The 20,541-nt window shown below is 36.4% G+C and overlaps 1 protein-coding gene across 1 annotated transcript in view; it reads left to right on the top strand.

Annotated features, from left to right (window-relative positions):
- The window catches only part of lrrk1 (leucine-rich repeat kinase 1), a 90,283-nt gene that overhangs the window by 30,288 nt on the left and 39,454 nt on the right, over positions 1-20,541 (top strand). Inside the window, 11 exon segments of the mRNA XM_079637247.1 lie at positions 73-290; positions 4,024-4,188; positions 5,884-6,056; positions 6,146-6,266; positions 6,521-6,680; positions 6,879-7,155; positions 7,398-7,569; positions 9,666-9,835; positions 12,624-12,763; positions 14,295-14,553; positions 20,078-20,247. Of these exon segments, the coding sequence (XP_079493373.1) occupies positions 73-290; positions 4,024-4,188; positions 5,884-6,056; positions 6,146-6,266; positions 6,521-6,680; positions 6,879-7,155; positions 7,398-7,569; positions 9,666-9,835; positions 12,624-12,763; positions 14,295-14,553; positions 20,078-20,247 (2,025 nt within the window).

The following is a 20,541-nucleotide window of genomic DNA, read 5'->3' as shown; positions in this document are numbered from 1 at the left end:
GGGAAAAGATTAAATATCTCAGAAGTGTAGTGATGGAGACACTGAGCTGAGGCAGATCTGTCCTGGCCGTAGGTCCTGCTGCGGTTCTGGCGTACCTGCGTGCGGAGCTGCGAGGAGCAGAGCCCTGTAGACTGCTGAAGCTGATGGTGGTCGGTCCTCCCCGGCAGGGTAAGAGTGCTCTGCTGGAGGGACTGCAGACTGGCAAACCTTCACCCTTCATCAACACTGACTGCAGCATCCACACGTCCAGCTGGGATCTGGAGCGACCCGTAGGGGTAGTGAAATCTTCTGTAAGGGCCCTCTCTACAGACACACACACACACACACTCACACTCACACTCACACACTCACACACACACACACTCACTCACACACACTCACACTCTCTCTCTCTCTCTCTCTCCCCCTCCCTCCCTCTCTCTCTCTCTCTCTCTCTGTATCGACGATAGTCAGAGATATCGTTTTCCCATTAATGTAGTAAATTATTATTATTCTAAGGATAGTATTTAGTGTTGTCAAAAATATAGATATTTCGATAAATATCGATACTGAAATATCTGAACGGTACCAATACTAATTTCCCGAAGTATCGATACTAGCCGAGCGGTCACTTTCACTTCTCTCCAAAGGCGCGTTGACAAACACCACACGTGACGCACTCGTCTCATTCGCTTTGGTTAAATAGCAAAAGTGAAGTGAATGGAAAGATGGCGAGGGCGGCGCCCCCGCGACCGGCTTTGGTTGATTGATAAAGAACACCGCGAGCGGGCATGTCGGAGTCGGTGAATAGCACGGACACACGCTTGACACTGCGAGCGGGCTGCGGGCACCCAAAAGATTGTTTGACAATCAATAATCCCTCACATCACTCATTTTAAAAATTTATAGGTGAAAACAGACTTAAGAAACAGGCTCCAGGGGTACCATTTAGCAAGCATAGGCTCAGCATCAGGGGTGTTTGTTGTTTGGACAGACCTTTCCCCACTGCTAAAAAAATCCTAAAGGAAACACTGAAACTCTTCTCATTTTAACTTTTCTGAAACATTAACCAAGATGGCCTAGTATTGTTGTTGATATGAGTCTGTGTTGTCTCGTTTTTTCACCGTAATTCTTAAAGTTAACATAATCTGACTGAGGAATCTTAGACAAGTAAATATTTTAACTGTGGTCAAATGTAAATTAACTTGTGCCTATTTAACTTTATTCAGAAAATTATTATTTAATTCTGCAATTTGCCTTCATTAGCGATTATCATCAATTTGATTACACAGATATTAATTAAACTAAACAGCTAGACAATGGCATCTCTCAATTCAATAATGAAATGCCTTTAACTGAAAATGTAATGTTTAATCTTATTATTATACATTACTGACACTCTATCCTCCAATTTGATACTGTTAAGTGCTTTTTTATTACAGTAGGCTATATTTTAATCTTTGATAACAGTAGGTTAGACAAATACAACAGGTCATGTTAGCCCTGGTCCAATTAAAAAATATTAACAGATAGAACTCAGGACATTTTTGTTCATGTAAAATATATCTCATTGTCATGTTCTAGACTTGTTATATTTAGCTTTAAATAAAAAAAATACCCCCTTAATATTGTGGCAGTTTTTTTCTCTGTGGTATCGAAAATGGTACCGAATATCGATATTTTTCAAGGTATCGTATCGAAGTTAGAAATTCTAGTATCGTGACAACACTAGTATTATTAAATTAATATTAGGACCTTTTAATATTAAAACAATTAATTTGCCTTGCCTACATTTATTACGACATCACCACATAACCACTTGTGACATCACCAACACGCGTGTATGACTCCTCAAAGAAAATGTTTTTAAAACAGACTACAAAACTACATCCCACATCAAAATTGAATTGCCAGGAAATCCATTCTCAAATTGTCAAGAGTGCTTGTTATGAGAGCCGCATCATTCTTATAGGCCTACAGTTGTTGTTTGAGCCAAGATGAAAACATCATCGTGTTCGTCAGCATTTTGTTTCCATAGCACATTAACAAAACATTTAATCACACTAAAAACAATACAATTACAAAATGTTATTAATAATAATAATAATATCACTAAAATTATATAGGCCTAATAACAGTCTTTAGTTCACGAACACAGCACAAATCTGCCATCTGTGAAAATCAAAAGTAGCTTCAAACGCTTAAAAAAATCACTTTTTTAACAATAAATATTCTTCAAATTTTTTCACTGTCATTAATGTAGGTCCACAAGAGTAATATTAAGCCAGTAATTAAGACAGTTGCTATACCGTTACATATACATAATCGTCTCTCAGAGAAAGCTCGGTTAATGCAGCGACAGATGCCGAAATTCAGTTTCTGGTTTCACTTTCAGGGAACAAGTGCGCGCGTTTACATGCACATTAACCCGATTATGCTGAATAAACTGACAATGCATGTGGTCATGTAAACGCATTAACCCGTTTTCCTTTATCGGAGTCTAGTCATAAGTTTAAGTATAAGCCGATCGACTCAGCTAAAACACATTAAGTAAAACACATTAACCCGTGTTCTTTGAGCTTATTGAAGTGCACATATGTGATAGGATATATGACAGGAAAGCGTCCTTACTGTGTATTTAAGTGCATCTAGACAGAGAGCGAGCACTGCTAGGAGCACATATATCGCAAACTCCGCCTCTTTCTTGACCCAAGGAATTATAAAAACGTGTTCTCATCTCGTGCAGAAATAGGCTACAGTCAAAATGCTGCATTACCGCATGAGAGTAGCCTATGTGTCCATAAATTTCCCGCTGACATGTTGAAATAGCAAAGTTAGATACAAGAATGATTAGGATATGTTTTTACCTCACTATACCGGGAAATAATCTGATTTAGCCTATTAATCAACACTCCACATTTGCTAGCAAAATAGAAAAATATTCTCATGCTATAAAACAAAGTAATTAAACAAGCAAATTAATGAGTAAATAAACAAGTTAATGATCAAATAAGTAAGCCCTGTCCCCTTACGATAGTATCGTGTATCGCTGATTTCACAGGCTGACCATCCATCCATCCATACCATTATTAAAGTTCATGTGTTTCTTAATATATGCATACATTTGCTGCCATAAAAATAAGTACATTTGGTGAGGAAAGAAACTAAAATGCACTGTAGACAAATGAAGTGTTCTTATGTTGATTTAAAAACAATGTGTGACTTCATCATTTGAGTTCCCATACTGAATTCCCAGTCTATCTGATTTGTTGTGTTTTTTCCCACAATGCTTGCTCATTGGGAAATGAACAGCTATGTTTGCTTTAACTCTGAAAACATGATAAGACAAAAATAAGACAGAAAAAAAAATCTTTATAGCAAGTCTAAAAAACACACAAAGCCATTTAAATGCCAACATTTTGACATCAGGGTTTATGAATGAGGAGCAGCTCTGGACCTTGGACCCCCTATCTGTGGCCTTACATGGTTTCTTAGCTGGAGTTAACAGTGTTTCAATTCTCATCAGGCGGCCTGAGTCTGAGCCAGACATATAAAACCCGAGACAGTGTCTCACACACACTGATGTCATATAGACATGTTCTTATAAACACACACAGAATGGCCTCTTACACGTATGTCATAGACAGAAGCAAACGTATACACGAGCACACTGATGTTATAAAGCCCCAGAGATGTCGCTCTACCTCGAGCAGCTGTGAACACTTACTCCACCGCTGACTCACTGCAAGAGGTTTTTGAGATTTGCTGTTTAAAAGAAACATTCTCCCACAAAAAGAATGTATATATATCAGCTTTAATGCACTTATCAGACAAAGAAAGTTTCAATGACATTTAACTACTTGCAGTCTGTAATAGGGTACGTTTTTATTTCAAATTGACTTCAAGTTGCTTCATAATGGGACAAAATAACCATTGTTTCACTTCAGCAACTTTATAATTGGTCCCAAAATGCCTTGATGAAAGTAAGAATATTGAGTGATGTTGTCAGGCGGTTTAATGCCTTTGTTTCTACTGTGTATACAGATTGACTTGGTGTCCTTCAATTTGTGGGACATTGGCGGCCCGGCCAGCATGTCGACGGTAAACCAGTGCTTCTTCACAGATAAGGCTTTGTATATGGTGATCTGGAATCTGGCTTTGGGAGAGGAAGCCGTGGCCAACCTACAGTCCTGGCTGCTCAACATCGAGGTGAGCAAAGCATATATAACACTTTTAACATCTGGCAGCTTTCAAGCGCTAACTTTAGTCAGGAGGCTTCCTTACTGAGCTCCATACCATACATTTGAATAAAAAAAATGTTTAATTGACTTAAAGGGACTGGGCCATTCTATGAAACGGGTGCATTTTTTTTATATATATGAGGTGTAGATAAATGTGTTTATGCAAATTGAATGAGTAAAGTTTTTTTTATTTTGTGTTTATTTATTATTATAAATAGTTAAAAAAGTTATTTTGTATTTTAATAATAATGAACAACATAGCAAACTAAATGTATAATGTGTATTTAAGTTTTAATTTAGTAAATTATTTAGTATTTATTCATTTAGTATTTATTTGTCATTTATGGCATAGTTAAATAATAATGAACAGCATGTTGCTATTACAAACTAAATTAATAAAGTTTGTCTGTTTAGTTATTCCTCAATTCTTAATTGAATATTTGAATAATAGGGAACAGCATTTTGCCATTGCAAACTAAAAGTGTTTTTTTAATGTATGCAATAGTTTAATGTTAAAGCTGCAGTCCGGCACTTTTTTGGGTTTAAAAATATAAAAAAAGACATTTTTGAAAAAAAACGTAACCAGCCAGTGTTCAAAACGATCTGCTTGCCTTACCTCGATTCAAAACGGTAATCTTGTAATAATGATTTTAATTCCAGTGGTACTGGTGGATTTCCGCGGGAATTTCGAGCATGTCTTTGCGTCATTACGTCACTTCTGTACACATAGAGAAGGAGTCCCCGGCTAGCGTGTGTGGATGATGGAGGAGATTTATCCACTTGGTATGGCGGATCCCGAAAGTTTAAAGCGACAATCACCAGTGACAACTGGAGATTCACCAGTTGTAAAACCCAAAGACTTCGGACTTCAGAGTGGCTACAGAAAAAATATATTTTTCACGTTTTGACGTGATATAAGCAATCGTTAGATTTAATCAGCATGATATAACGTTAGCCTACTGCAATGCTTCCCCCCACCCCCCGAATTTGGTCAGAACAAAAGTGAATGTTACTTACTTGTTCAGATGACATTTACCGATGAAAACTCTAATGTTGACACTTTCAAAAGGCATACTCTAACATTGCTGATGACAGTACAGTATCCACAGCGACGCGACAGGTTCTCCTCAATACATTGTGTTCATCCGCGCTGTTTCATGCCGATTTACTACCCACGCACAGTTAATAATTCCGCGAATAACTGCAATTGCAGATTTCTAACAGAGATGGCGACAAAGAGGAAAAACGACGGACTGCAGCTTTAATAAATATAATTTTGCCATTGCAAACTAAGTTTTTACATTTATGGAATAGTTCATATTCACAACTTTAAAGCTTATTTAATGCTTTATATCAACTGGATTATATGGCCTATACAGAGAGAAAGAACCAAGTCAAAATGCTATTCCTATATTTTCAGAATGTGCATATTTACTGATAGAGCAAAGATACGTTAGAAATGCAGGGCACAAGCTAAAACTAGATAAGTAAACTAGGAAAAAATGTAACTTTTTTTAAAACCGTAACGAAAAACAACAAAAAAGGCCCTTACATACATACACCATACATTCAAAAGTTGGCATGTTGTAGATGTGTTTAGAAAAATATATTTTTAACATACAACATATACAAATGTGTTTGTGTTCATGTGTGTGTCCCTCAGGCACGTGCCCCTAACTCTGCTGTCATTGTCATTGGCACACATTTGGACCTCATAGACACTAAGTTTCGTACCGAGCGCGTCGCTACACTGAGGGCGTATATCCTGGCACTTTGCAGAACCCCTTCGGGTGCACGGGCCAGTGGCTACCCCGACATTACATGGAAACACTTACAGTTAGTTTTATTATCATTACATGCTTTAGCTTCCTTAATGGAATTGTTGTGTTGATTTTTGTGTGAATAAATGTGTGGTTTTTTGACAGTGAGGTGTCGTGTAAGACACTAGAAGGCGTGGACGGACTCAAGAGGCTGTTGTTTCAGGTCGCTTGCTCTATGAAGGACATCAGCAACGCTGCTAGCTGTCACAAACTAGTGGGAAGACTGGTTAGTGTTAGTTAAGACTATGGATGGCATAAATCACTGTAGTCTCTGACATCTATTCAGTAAGATGGAAAAGCTAAAGTCAAACATATTGTTGCTCCACCTCAAATGCATTTAGTGGATATTTTTATCCAAAGCAGCTTAAAATGAGTAAATACGTGTGAGAAGGCTGTGCAGCAATTTTGCATTAAAAAGGAGTTGTATCACTATAATGTCTTTAAGATTAAATATCTCAGTCTCTTTTTGTTGTTATACAGATCCCCAAAAGTTACCTAAACTTGCAGGAGGCCATAAAGGCAGAATGTCTGAGGAGAGACGAAGCCGATGAGGTTCAGTACCTGACGGACACGGAGCTGGAGCATATCATCGAGCAGAGTCCTGCTAGCGATATCAAAGACTATGAGGATCTGCAGACAGGTAATGCATAATTTATTATGAAAATAAATATATATAAATCTATCCATCTATCCTCTATCTATCTAATCTATCTATCTCACAGTTCCTCGCATTAAAGTTTGAAATAGATGTGAACTCCTTGCAACCTATGTGACCGCTGTAATCTATTGCATTTCCAAGTGAAATATGGCTCCATCATATCTTTTCTGAATCACACAGCGATCAGTTTCCTCATTGAGACCGGCACCATACTGCATTTCTCTGACACGAGTCACGGCCTGTGTAAACTGTACTTCCTGGATGCCGTGTGGCTGTCAGAGTGTTTGGAACGCATCATCAACCTGAGGGGCTCGCGCTCCGTGGCCTGCAATGGAGTGATCAAGGCGGAGGACCTCCGCATGCTGCTGGTAGGAACTGGATTCACCCAACAAACAGAAGAACAGTACTTCCAGTTCCTGGCCAAGTTTGAGATTGCTTTACCAGTGGCCAACAACAGGTAAAAACTATGGATTTTTTTCTGAACTTATAATATATAGTAATATTTTTAAGTTGTATTTATTATAAAAAAATATATTTTATCATTATTATTTTATTTTAATCATTTAATGGCTGTAATTTCTGTGTGATTCATGAACTTTTTACACCCTATGGGAACCATCCATCTAGGAAGCGCATTACGAGTTATTGTATATTATGCATTTCAAGTGAGCATTGTTTCAAACCTTCTTCTCTTCATAGTTATCTGCTACCACACCTTTTGCCACCCAAACCTGCGCTGGACATCCACGGCTTTCGGCACCAAACTAACAACAACATCCAGCGGCATTTTAAGATGAGCTTCGTACCTGCGGGATTTTGGGAGCGCTTTATAGCCAGAATGCTAATCAGTTTAAACCAGATGGACGTACAGGTAAACACATACCCTGAGATGACAGCTTAACTGACCAATAAAAGTCTAATAATTGCAGTCATTGCAAACATAGAATTAGAGGCCACATGATGACATTGCTTCTGGCTGGAAGTTTACGACAGCCCCTAAAAACGTATGGTAAAGACGCTTGGCTCACTGTATTCCAGGTACCAATTTTGCCATTTTTTTGGTAAAATATTTGTGATTTATTCATCAATATAAATATTTAAAATAGGGCTGTCAAAAGATTAATCGTGATTAATCACATCCAAAATAAAAGTTTGTGTTTACATAATATATGTGTGTATACTGTGTAGAATTATTATGTATAAATACACACACATTCATGTATATATTTAAGGAATAATTGCATTTATATACTGTATATACATTTATATAATTTATATTATATATAAATATTTTATATATAAATATAACCAATTTTTCTTAAATATATACATGATTGTGTGTGTTTTTATATATATAAATAATTATACACAGTACACACACATATATTATGGAAACACAATCTTTTATTTTGGATGCGATTAATCTTTTGACAGCCCTAATTTAAAATAATAATATTGTCATTGTTATCATTATTTTTGTTGTTAAATAAGTTATTAAACAAAATAAGAAATATTACTATTGTTGTATTTCACTCTAAAATTAAAAATCAAGTGTTTTATGAAAAATAATTATATAATAATAAATTTATTTAATAGTACAACAGTACAATTACAATACTAGTGATTTTATTAATTATTTCATTTTCAAACATTAAACCATCAAACTTTTTTTTTTTTGACAGAAAACCGCAGGGAGCCCTCAAAGTCGGCATGAAACTTGCGATTGTCTTTTCTCCACAATTATGACGAATATCCAGATTAAATTGTAGGGCTGAACTCAATTTTGTCTGTGGGGAATTGATTGGATTGTTGTGGTTTGCCATTGGTGGATCTCATGTGATTGACAGGTTGTCCCTGTCAGAGAAGAGAAGATAATTTAAATTTCTGGATTTAAAAAGAAAAAAGTAGTTCACTGATAAATAATTTATTATAAATACCACAATATTCCATTTAAAAAAAAACAAGATTTCATGGTGACTTCAAATCTTCTCTTTTGTTGCAACTGCCGATGTATAAGCACTTCTTATTACAAGTTTGAGAAGATGGTTGCACATTCTGTGTTCCTAAATGAACATTATAAGTGACCCAAATTCACAGCATATGAGTATGTGTGGAACTGCATTTACTGTGATCAGTCGCAATGAGACTGAAAAAGAGCACAGTACTGCGAAACACAGCACATATATTTACTTAAATCAAAGCCTTTGCGATTTGATAAGTAACATTGCAATTTATCGTGCAGCACTAGTAATGCATCAATGAATTTGACAATGAGGATGCCATACAGGAAGTGAGACGTATCTTTGCAACGCTTGGGCTGATTGGCATGAAACTTGCCATGCATCATTGCCAGACCAGTTTGGTGACATCGCCATCTATTGGCCTAGGTGCATAAAATCCAGCCAGAAATCATCATTTCGCCATGATGAACGTCATGATTCTTCACTTCATGTGTTTCTAGGGTGCTACTTTATGCTATTTTGGACCAATTTTGCATATTGTTTTTTTTTCTTTCTTTTTCTTTTTTTTTCGCTTTTCCTCCTACAGCGTTTGTTGAATCTTCGCCAAAATTGGTTCAGGTCAGACACTGACAAAGACAAAACCACACAAATTCAATTACTGGATTATATTCTCCAGAAAAGCCTTAACAATTTTGCTGGCAAAGACACCAAACAGGAAGTGAGTCATTGTCTTGCCAAAGCTTTTGCATATTGACACAATTTTTCTTTCCATCAACGCCACATTGCCCTGAGAATATCATTCAAATTTGTAGCACCACCTACTGGTAAAACTTTCTGAACCAAACAAAACTGCTCAATCAGTCAGTATCAAAATGAAGGCTTGGCTATGTAGACATTGCTTTATGACAAGTTCTCAGGTGAAAGTGTCGTTGAAGCTGATCACTGGTTTCAGTACTGATGTACTGATTATGATGTATGTCTCCTACTTTTTAATTTTTCATAATAGGCATTCGAGACCAAAAAGAATATGAAAAACCAGAGGACCCGCAGTACTGTGATCTACAGCTTTGCGGGGAACCAGCAGCGCAATCGCTGCAGCACGTTCCGTGTCCGTCGCAACCAGACCATCTACTGGAAGGAAGGGCTGTTAGTCACCTTTGATGGTGGATATCTGAGGTTAGTAAATGTTTAGGGATTATTTTTTTCATTTGTTTTACATCTAATGAAAGTATATAAAAGTATTTTTGTTATTAATTTTTCTTTTACTTCATCACTTCAGTGTTGTTATTGTTAACTAAAAAATATTTTTTTAATTAAAGGGCACATATTATGCCCCTTTTTGCAAGATGTAAAATAAGTCTCGGATGTCCCCAGAGTGTGTATGTGAAGTTTTAGCTCAAAATACCCAACAGATCATTTTTTTATAGTATTTTTAAATTGTCACTTTTTGGGGCTGAGAAAAACTGGCTGTTTTAATGTGTATCCCTTTAAATGCAAATGAGCTGCTGCTGCCGGCACAGAGGGCAGAGCTTCAAGAGCTTGCACTCAGTGTCAGGACAATCTCATCTCACGGAATGATATCATCAAAACAGAAACTCTCAGTAGCGGTGTTCATTTCGACCCGGAGTCGGACAATAATGCCCACAGAGTCAGAGAATACAAGATGTATGGAAATATAACCTTTATAGTTTATTATAACCTTTATTTTACCAGGAAAAGAAGCACATTGAGATTAAGACAAGTCTAAAGCCTGGCCAAGACTGACAGACACCGCTTGTTTGAGTTTAGCAGATAACATCCATCAATACATACACATACACACACAAGCAAATCCAATCAAAATTTCAATATCAATACATAACTAGTTAAAACCTCTACAGCCCGATGTTTCATTCTCCAAATCGTTTAAACCTACTTTGAAAATGTCCAATGAAACCATCTCCTTAAGTTTCAACGTACTTTGCATATTATTTCAGGCAGAGGGAGCAATATTTCAGTACGTACGTACCACTGGAACAGACGGTACGAATAATTCCTGGGGCCGTAGGCTATAGTTACAAACATACTTTTTACAGATGAAGGTATAAAGATATGAAGGAAGTAGACCCAGGATAGATTTATAAATAAAAACATGCCAGTGTTTTTGTCTTCGGATGGACAAAGCAGACCATCCAACCCGAGCATACAACAATGATGACTGAGGGTTTTAAGATTTGTTATAAACCTCAGTGCACCATGATAAACAGTGTCTAAAGCATGTAAACACTATGAAGATGCATGCATATATATAACATCACCGTAGTCCAGTACAGACATAAAAGTGGCTGCAACAAGCCTCTTTTTTGCCTCAAAGGAAAGACAGGATTTGATTCTAAAGTAAAAACCCAATTTCACTTTCAATCTTTTCACCAGTTGCTGAACATGAGGGCCAAAGGAGAGAGCGTCATCAATTAAAATCCCAAGATACATATACTGAGACACAAACTGAATCTCCAAACGTTGGGACAGAGTAATAGGCAGATGATTATGAGGGATTTATTTTGATTTAGAAAACAACATGAATTTAGTTGTATCAGCATTTAAAACTATTTTAATTCAAATTAGTTACGCTGAACAATATTAAATGCAAGCTGTAACTCAGAGAGAGCCGGATTGTGTGTGGATGCTGAACTACTGTATATATAACTGTATGATCAGCGTAATAATTATGAACATTTTGATCAATATTATTTATATATAGAGTAAATCGGAGTGGTCCTAGGACTGACCCCTGTGGCACACCTTTACTACATTGAGTAATCCAGAGATAAAACTTTCTGCCTGTACACATTGAGTTCTGTTTGAGAGATAGTTATTAAACCAACCAATAGTATGTTTAGATAATCCAATACTGACAAGTCGTTATATCAGTAAGGTGTGATCAAGAGTATCAAATGCTTTTGATAGATCGGTGAATAAGGCTGCACAGTGTTTCTTGTTATCAACAGATTCAATAAAATTATTTAGTACTTTTAAGGCTGCCGTAGTTGTGCTATGTTGTTTTCTAAAACCAGATTGAAAATCAGACAGGGTATAATTAACAGACAAAAATCCTGTGGGATCTCCGCCTTTAAACAGGGGAAGAACAAAAGCTGATTTCCATATAAGTAGTACTTCATTTAAAACAAGAGAAAGGTTAAAAAATATGACTCGGAGGTGGGGCAATGAAATCAGCTGCTAGCTTAAAAAAGTAAGGTTGCAATTTATCAGGACCTGCCGATTTGGAAACATCTAAAAATGTAAGGGCTTTGCACACCTCAGAGATTGCAATTGGTGAAAAGTTGAATGATTGACCAGACACGAAGCTCTCTGACTGAACAATTGAAGGGTTCACATGAGCACCATTAATTGAATCGAACAATACTGAAGTAATACTGTATCTGTCATCGTCTATATACTTTTACGGAGTTTGCTGTAAAGCATTATGGGACTACCTTCTCTGCAAGGGATACATGTTGTTGTTTTAAAAAAAATTGTCCATAACATGTTATCTTATGCTGTACATACACTTAATATATGTAAACCAGGGCTATTATCGTTAAGTAAAAATAAAACAATTTTGTTAATTGAAATCAAATTAAATAATAAATATTAGATGAAAACTTAAATTAAATGAAAATGAGAAATGTTTCCTTGGCAACTCAATGAAATAAATTGAAGCACTAAGATTACTTACTTGAAAAATAAAAAATTACATTAAAATAAAATTAATTCAACCTAATCAGTATTATTTAAAAAAACAAAAACGAATAAAATACATAACAAAATTACTTAAAATTAAACTAAAATTATAATGAAAACTTTAAAATATTGGTAAAGCTATAATCGTATATAAATAATACTAACATTTATAAAAAAAAATTACTAACACTTGTTTGTGCAGAGCTTCGTATAAGAAAAGACTCAAATTGTTTCTCGCCCACAGCGTAGAATCATCTGACCTAAACTGGAAGAAAAAGAAAAGCGGAGGCATCAAGATTATCTGCCAGTCGGAGACGAGGGACTTCTCTGCGATGGCTTTCATCACCGATCACGTTAACTCCCTCATAGAGCAGTGGTTTCCTGGTGAGGACTCCTCCAAATGTGATTGAGTTTGTCAGATCTCAGTCCACAGACATATAGATCACTATAGATCTCTTAGATATTTAATTTCATGCACAAGCCTATAACTTGGTTTTGTGGATGGATTGTAGACTTTTTCTTCATTCTAAATGTGTTAATTTCACAACACAAATGCATTGCTGTAAAAGACGCCACTTTAGCCCATACATTTAAAAAGTATATTCATCATTGTAACTGTATTGGTTAAAAGATTATAACATGCGTCCTCCAGTGCAGGGGTTTTCACACTGGGGTCTGGAGACCCCCAGGGGGGCCACAGAGAGTGCTAGGGGGTCCGTGGAAAAGTTTAGAGAAAAGCTTAAAGACCGTAGGCAACATTGTAAATGCTTGGCATCTTTTTATGAATGAAGGCCAGTATCACTGATACTAATACAGCTACACGATGTCTCAATGAAATAAACATTAATTATAGCCATTCAACATTACAGTGTAATTAAAAACTATATATATATTCTTTACATTTATTAGGCTTGGTGATGTGACTTCGTAATATAGAATGCGCATCACATTTTCTTCAGTATTTAAATGTGAACAGCTTCAAATGTGGGATTTAGAGTCTTAAATATTTGTTGAAAGTAATACATTTTTATCAATGACTAGGACTGAACCAGTAGTAATTATTCCAGTTAGAAGCAGTACTGAAATGCGGTTTGAGATGCACATTGGGACAGTAGTAGTCTAAGATGAAATAATATGAGTGTCTCCATGCAAAACAAGTGGCGACATCACTTGCAGTCATAAGACAGAAGCCCAACAGAAAACAAAAAGACTAAAATAGCATCATAATTAGGGTAAGTGTGATGATATCTTGACAAACATCCTACACCCATAACTGAAGGGTATTAATACGGATGTGCAGCTGTTTGTTGCAGTACATTCAGTGTGGAAGTTTGCTGCTTCACACTATGATCACACTGTCAGTCAATAACACAGGTGCAGCACAAACACACACTGAACTCATATAGATGGGGTGAGTCATACTTTAGTTTATACTGCTGCAGTAATTGATTCATTAATCCACACAAAGCTTGTTAATTATACCAGACGCATCAGCACACACACCTGCTCAAATCACCATTTACCCATCAGGACTTCTACTCTACACAAATATTTGTGTGTAAACACACTACAGTAACTGCTGTGAGAGATTATTAACAGATGCATGTAATGTTTTTTAATCTTGATAAACAAATCACCCTTTTAAGCCATTTCTGAGAAAATGCATATATACTGAGATGTATACTTAGTGTTGTCAAATGGCTGAAAATATATTGAGATGTATATTGAGTGTTGTCAAATGACTGAAAAAACCCCCTGTTATAATAATCCCTTTTTAAGCATGGGATTTTAAGCAATAATCCCTTATTAAGCATGATTAATGTCTATTTTTATATAAGAATCAGCAGAATCCATATTCATACTTTCATTTAGTATTACATGCTCATAATTATCTCTCCCCTTCTCCCCTGGTCAGCATTGACAGCCAGCGAGAGTGACGGCTCTCGTCTCATCGAGCAGTACGCTCCCTGTCCGTACTGCAGCTCTGTACCCAGAATGTCCGACCCCCTGCCTCTGCCCGGCTCCAATCACAGCACTGTCCACTACTTCAACATGGAGGACTGTGTCCTGGCAGCTGTGGACAAGGAGCACATCACCTGCCCCAACCATCACAAACAGCCTGTGCCGCTACAGGAGCTGGTGCCTGAGCTCTTCATGACCGACTTCCCTTCACGGTAAGATGTCAGCATGAAGTTTTGAACCATCTTTTGACATTTACATTTAATCATTTAGCAGACACTTTTATCCAAAGTGACTTACAAATGAGAACAATCAAATCAACAATAGGGCAACAATATGGAAGAGCTGTGACTAGTCCCAGTTAGTCTAGCACAGTACACGTAGCAAGGTTTTTATATATATATGTGACCCGCTCTGGCGAAATTAGTCAGAAGTCGCAACGTTCCATTTTAAGATATGGGCCGATTACCGTATGTGGAAAAACAATGAAACATTTTTTACATTTTTTTTTTGCTAAGTTCAAACAACAGACATTCAAAAATAATCTCCCAAAGTTTCGTAGTACAGATAATTGAGTAAAGGTATTTAAATGACTATTAAATTTCACAAAGTTTTACTAAATTCGCTGGAAATGAACATTGTTTTTCTCAACTCCACTCGTCACCTCTGAGCATTTCCCGGGTATCCCCTGAAGCGTCACTATCTCTGCTCTCCAAATATGGTGTTACACGTTGTATAGAACCAATCAAAAAGCTTAGAAATGTACACAAATGCTGATCATTTGTCAATGGAAAGCTCCGTTACTACTGACCGGCATGCGATTGGTCCAGCCATCCTCCTGTCACAATCGAAGCGCTCTGTGTCAACAAGCTAACAGATCTCCTCAGAAAGATAAAATATTATTAATTTGAGAAATGTCGTGATATATATGAATGTCTTTGGTCAAATTAAGCTGTAAAATAAATGGTTTATCCCTTTAAATGGATTTTGAAAGATATCAACAAAAAACGGGCAAAAAACTTTAAAAGCGATTTTCTCAGGTTTTCAATTGGAAAAAGAGGACAGACGACCATAATTCAAATGTGTATATCTTTACAACCATTCAAGGTACTTTGACTAGGGTATCATTTGAAAGCTTATGGTCTCCTCTTTCCATTAATACCAACATAAAATTTTTGACATTTGGGTCACTGTGACTCATTTTGCTGGATCAAGTCACATATATATTTATATATAAATGGGTCAAGTATTGACGAAGAAACATGCGTCTTCAGCTGTTTCTTGAAAATATACAGTATAATATATAACTCAGCAGCTCGGGTTGAGTTAGGCAGGTCATTCCACCCGCAGGGAACAGTCCAGCTTAAAGGTCCCATATTGTCAAAACTGAAATTTCCTGACTTTTTTCATGATAACAGAGGTCTAGGGGCTATAAAACTACCATACATGTATACATTCTAAAACAGTCGATCCACAGACAAATGCACACAGCCTGCATAAAGTAGCTGTGCCTTTTCACAAGCCGTTGTGACTTCCGTATAAATGTGATGTCAGAACTACTCAGTCACGCCTTCAGTCACCACCCCCACCAACGGTGGTTCACTCAGAAAACAACAGGCCAATCAGAAGAGAGGCTCATAAATATTAGGTAGACAGGCCAAAATTGACCTGTTCTTGGCAGAGCTCCTGAGAAAGGAGCTGTAAAATATATATTGAGATGTTTTTTGGTACTTATACCACAAATATATATTCCTAAGGACATTAAAAACCTAAAATAAAACTTCAGAAAGCTGTACAATATGGGACCTTAAAGGTCTGTAAAAGGGATTTTGTGCCTCTTTGGGATGGCACCACAAGGTGCCGTTCACTTGCAGAACACAAGCTTCTGGAGGGCACATAGATCTGAAGTAGTGAGTTTAGGGATGGGGTGCAGAGCCAATGGTTGTTCTGTAGGCGAACACAATGCCTTGAATTTGATGTGAGCAGCTATTGGCAACCAGTTCAAATTGATGAAGAGAGTTGTGACGTGGGCTCTTTTCGGCTTGGTAAAGACCACTCTCGCTGCAGTATTCTGGGTCAGTTGCAGAGGTTTGACAGTGCATGCTGGAAGGCCTGCCAAGAGAGCATTACAATAGTCCAGTCTGGATAGAACAAGAGCTTGGACAAGGAGTTGCACCAATAGGAAGTTGTATAAGGCAAATCTGCAGGACCGGGCCGTTCTAGCAATGTGGTCTGTGAAGTTTGACTGATCATCAATCATAACTCTGAGGTTATTTTTTATATTATCATACCTATTTCTATGTTCTATGTAAATACCTATCTACCTATGTTAGAGCGGTTGTTTTCTCACAAAAAAAAACATATATATCAAAGTCCCTTTAAAAGGCTAGCCATTTCACTCGACCATCTTTGAAATGCCTCTTGGGCAGCTATTTCCGTCAAGTGCAGTTCCCCTCTCTTTGAATGGGGAAATATCAAATTTTCCACAGCTGTTCACCAAGCTTGCGATTAAATTTCATATTTGAAATCATTAATGAAATCTGACCACAAATGTCTTACACAAATACATTTTAATTAGTATGTTCAAGTAGCACAAAAAAAAGTTAATATCGTTTCTAAAATAATTGGTTATAGTTACATGTATTTTTTTTATATATATATATATGGTAACACTTTAGTATGGGGAACATATATTCACTATTAACTACGACTTTTGCCTCAAACTCCTAATTTACTGCTTAATAGTTGGTATTAAAGGTAGTTTTTGTAGCATTTAAGGTCACGTATTGGGTAGGATTAAGGGTCATGCTGAATAAGGCATTAATATTTGCTTTATATGTACTAATAAACAGCCAATATACTAGTAATATGCATGCTTATATAAGCAACTAGTTAATAGCGAGAATTGGACCTTAATATATATATATATATATATATATATATATGTATATGTAGTGCTCTCCTGAGCATCTGCTAGCGTGTGGCATTTAAGTTTTGTATTCAATGTAAACCTTGCACACCTGGTCCTAATATCCAGAGCTCAGATGTATTTAATCGAGCTGAATCAAAGTGGGTTAGGGTTGAGTTATAGCACAAATATAAACAAGGCTTTCGGTGGGCTGCCGTGCTCTTGGCATGAGATGTGTGTTCTCTGTGCGGTTGTGGTACATCACATAAATTGGATTATTAATTCTGAAGTTAAAATGGAAGCAGAATCTGAGGGTTTGAACTGCAGCTCTTGTCTTTGAGCCACGTCAAACAAATCTCTTTGAAGAGGTCCCTGTGCGGCAAAGGGCTGAATAAAAGTCTCGGTGGGACGTCATACTTTATATTAGGACTGGAAATCACATAATTATGAATTGATAAATCTCAAGGTTACCACAATTGTGCATTTGGCAGAAGCTTTCATCTGAAGTGACTTATAATGCATTCATGGTTTATTTTTTTATGTGTATTGGGAAATAGAACTACAAGCTACTAGTTCAATCCAGACTCTAGTTGTTAATAGGGCTGGAAAAATTTTAAAAGTCAAAACTCATTTTAATGTTGAAATGTTGGGTGAGTCCTGATTTTATCCATCAGGATTTAAATAAAAAGGAAGTTGAATTTGTGATGTCATGATTTTACAGACTGAGCAAGTTTTTATATTTTAATTTACCAAAACCATTTTTTATTAATTTGGAATAACATACACTGATGGTTTATACACATTAAAATTAGGAAGATGCATTAAGAAAGGGTCAATTTGGATTATTAAAACCCAATAAAAAAGATGTTGTAATATTTTGCCACATTGGCTCTGTTCTAAACCCCAGTGAGCTGTGCCAAGTAGACAGCATTTTTAGACTGCAAATTTATGCTGAATTATTAGAAAACTAATTTTGGCCAACATTTAAGGTGACTTCCTATTTATTCTTTGTGAATCATGCAATCGATTGTGACGGACACAAAATATGATAGACGGCGTCCACAGAAATGTTATAAGTTTGTTTGTTTTTTCTTAATAGAAAGTTGAAATGACTCAAAGTGCCTAATCAAACAATATTTAAATGTGCTATGTATTTTATCATTTATCATGAGTATTACATCAGTCAATTATGAGGTTTTATTTTAGTTAGGATGCTGCCTATGTAGGCAGTACACTTTGAGGCAGCTCGCTAGCGTTTGAAACAGAGCCACCGTAACACTGGATTTACTGGAATATGTTCTTAATAGAGTTTGGAATTAAGGTCGAATTAAATTGCTTTACTCACAAATGGTGACCTTTAAACTTTCTCTTTGAAGAGACTTTATAACGGGCCTATTGTGAATATCAGCCCTAATGAGCATTAACTCGTTTTGACATGATCAGCCTTTTTTGCTTACTTGCAGATAAACCTTATTTATTTAGACCAACAAACTACATCAGCAAGTTTTCATCTTATGTTTAAACTGTAGTCGTGGTGTATGTGCATTTATACATGGGCAGTGTGACCAAATCATACCAGAATACAGTTATTTTTCCTGGAAATTCAGCATGAGATTTAATAATCTTTATAATCATGCAACGATGTCTATTTTTGGATAAAAGAACAAATTAAATACTAAATAAATGAGAACTTGATGGACGCAAGACAAAAGATAAGATTATTCATTACAAATTTCTGATAAGTCTGGCATCAATGTTATTTTTTTTATAGTTTTACTTTTAGTTAACATTAACAATAGCAACACTGTCTGGCTTCTGAACAAAAACAATTTCACATTATGAAACACTCGAGTCTAAAACAAAAGATTTGCATGAACTTCATTACAACCACAGTGTAGCCTGGAGACGTCTTTAATTATACAGAAGGGATGAATGATTTTACCAGTTATTTGATATGATTATGCCAACAGTATAATCCTCTTGGCTTGATGCCTTATAAATTTCCTGTTAATTATTTGCCGCAAGTTTGTATCACATACCCATAAGGAAGTTTTGTGGAAGGAGAGCATTAAAAGCATCTGTACATACGATCAGGCAGCGGGGCAGTTCACTTCAAAGCACATGTCAAATGAAATGACATTCTCACATGGAGCTTTAATGGAAATTATTAGGAAATGACAGCTGACTAAATGGACTCATTTCGTATTGACAGACATTGGGTTTGATTCAACAGCAGCCACAAGAATGGAGCTGGAAAGAGAGAATAAATCTGATGGTTAATGATAGAGATCTTACAAAATGTCAAAAGTCAGAATGCATGTTTGGTTCGGGATCGGTACAGTTTTTCTATGTTTTAAAAGTCTCTTATTCTCACCAAGACTGCATTTATTTGATTAAAATTATTGTAAAAACATGAATATTCTGAAAAATATTGCTAATTAACATAACTCTTTTGTATTGTAATATATTTTAAAATGTAATTTATTCTTGTGATGGCAAAGCTACATTTTCAGCATCATACTCCAGTCTTCAGTCATATGATCCTTCAGAAATCATTCTAATATGCTGATTAAGAAACATTTATTATGCTCAATGTTGAAAACATTTACTAAATATTTTTAGTTTTTCTATTTTTTTCACTATTCTTCGATGAAGTTCAAATAAACAGCATTTATTTGAAATAGAAATCTTTTGTAACATTATACGTGTCTTCACTGTCACTTTCAATTTAGTCATCTTGCTGAATTCAATCATAAATGTTTAACTATTCAATATCAAATCAATCTCAAATGTAATCACGTAGTGCAAACATCTATATGTGTGTGTTTCAGGTTGTTCTTGTCGAAGAGTGATCTGCAGTGGAGTGAAGAGGAAGCAGATATCCTGGGTCAGGGTGGCAGCGGCACCATTATCTACAGAGCTAAATACAGAGGCCATCCGGTGGCTATTAAACGCTTCCACTTCAAGAAATGCAGGCAGCAGTCGCTCAACAGTAGCACAGGTACTTTACTCTCCTGTACTGACCCCTGCACTTCCTCTGAAAGCAGCCATTATTATCTTTAGGCCATGATCCGTTAGTTCCGCTCACTGCAATGTTTGGATTTGCATTCGATCTGCTCGATGAACAATTTTAAAGTCAGAGGTGATCAGTTGGGGAAAGTAAGCCATGTGTTCCAGCAGGCGTACGAAAGGTCAGAGGTCAAAGTGCTGTCGTTCTACTCGAGGCTCGCAGTGGGACGCACAGACCTGTGACTGATGGAATTTCCTGTTAACAGAGAAACGCTAATCTTCAGAT

The sequence above is a fragment of the Phoxinus phoxinus genome (genome assembly GCF_949152265.1).
Source record: "Phoxinus phoxinus genome assembly, chromosome: 2".
In the NCBI taxonomy this organism is placed as follows: Eukaryota; Metazoa; Chordata; class Actinopteri; order Cypriniformes; family Leuciscidae; genus Phoxinus; species Phoxinus phoxinus.
This window is presented reverse-complemented; position numbering and strand designations above follow the sequence as displayed.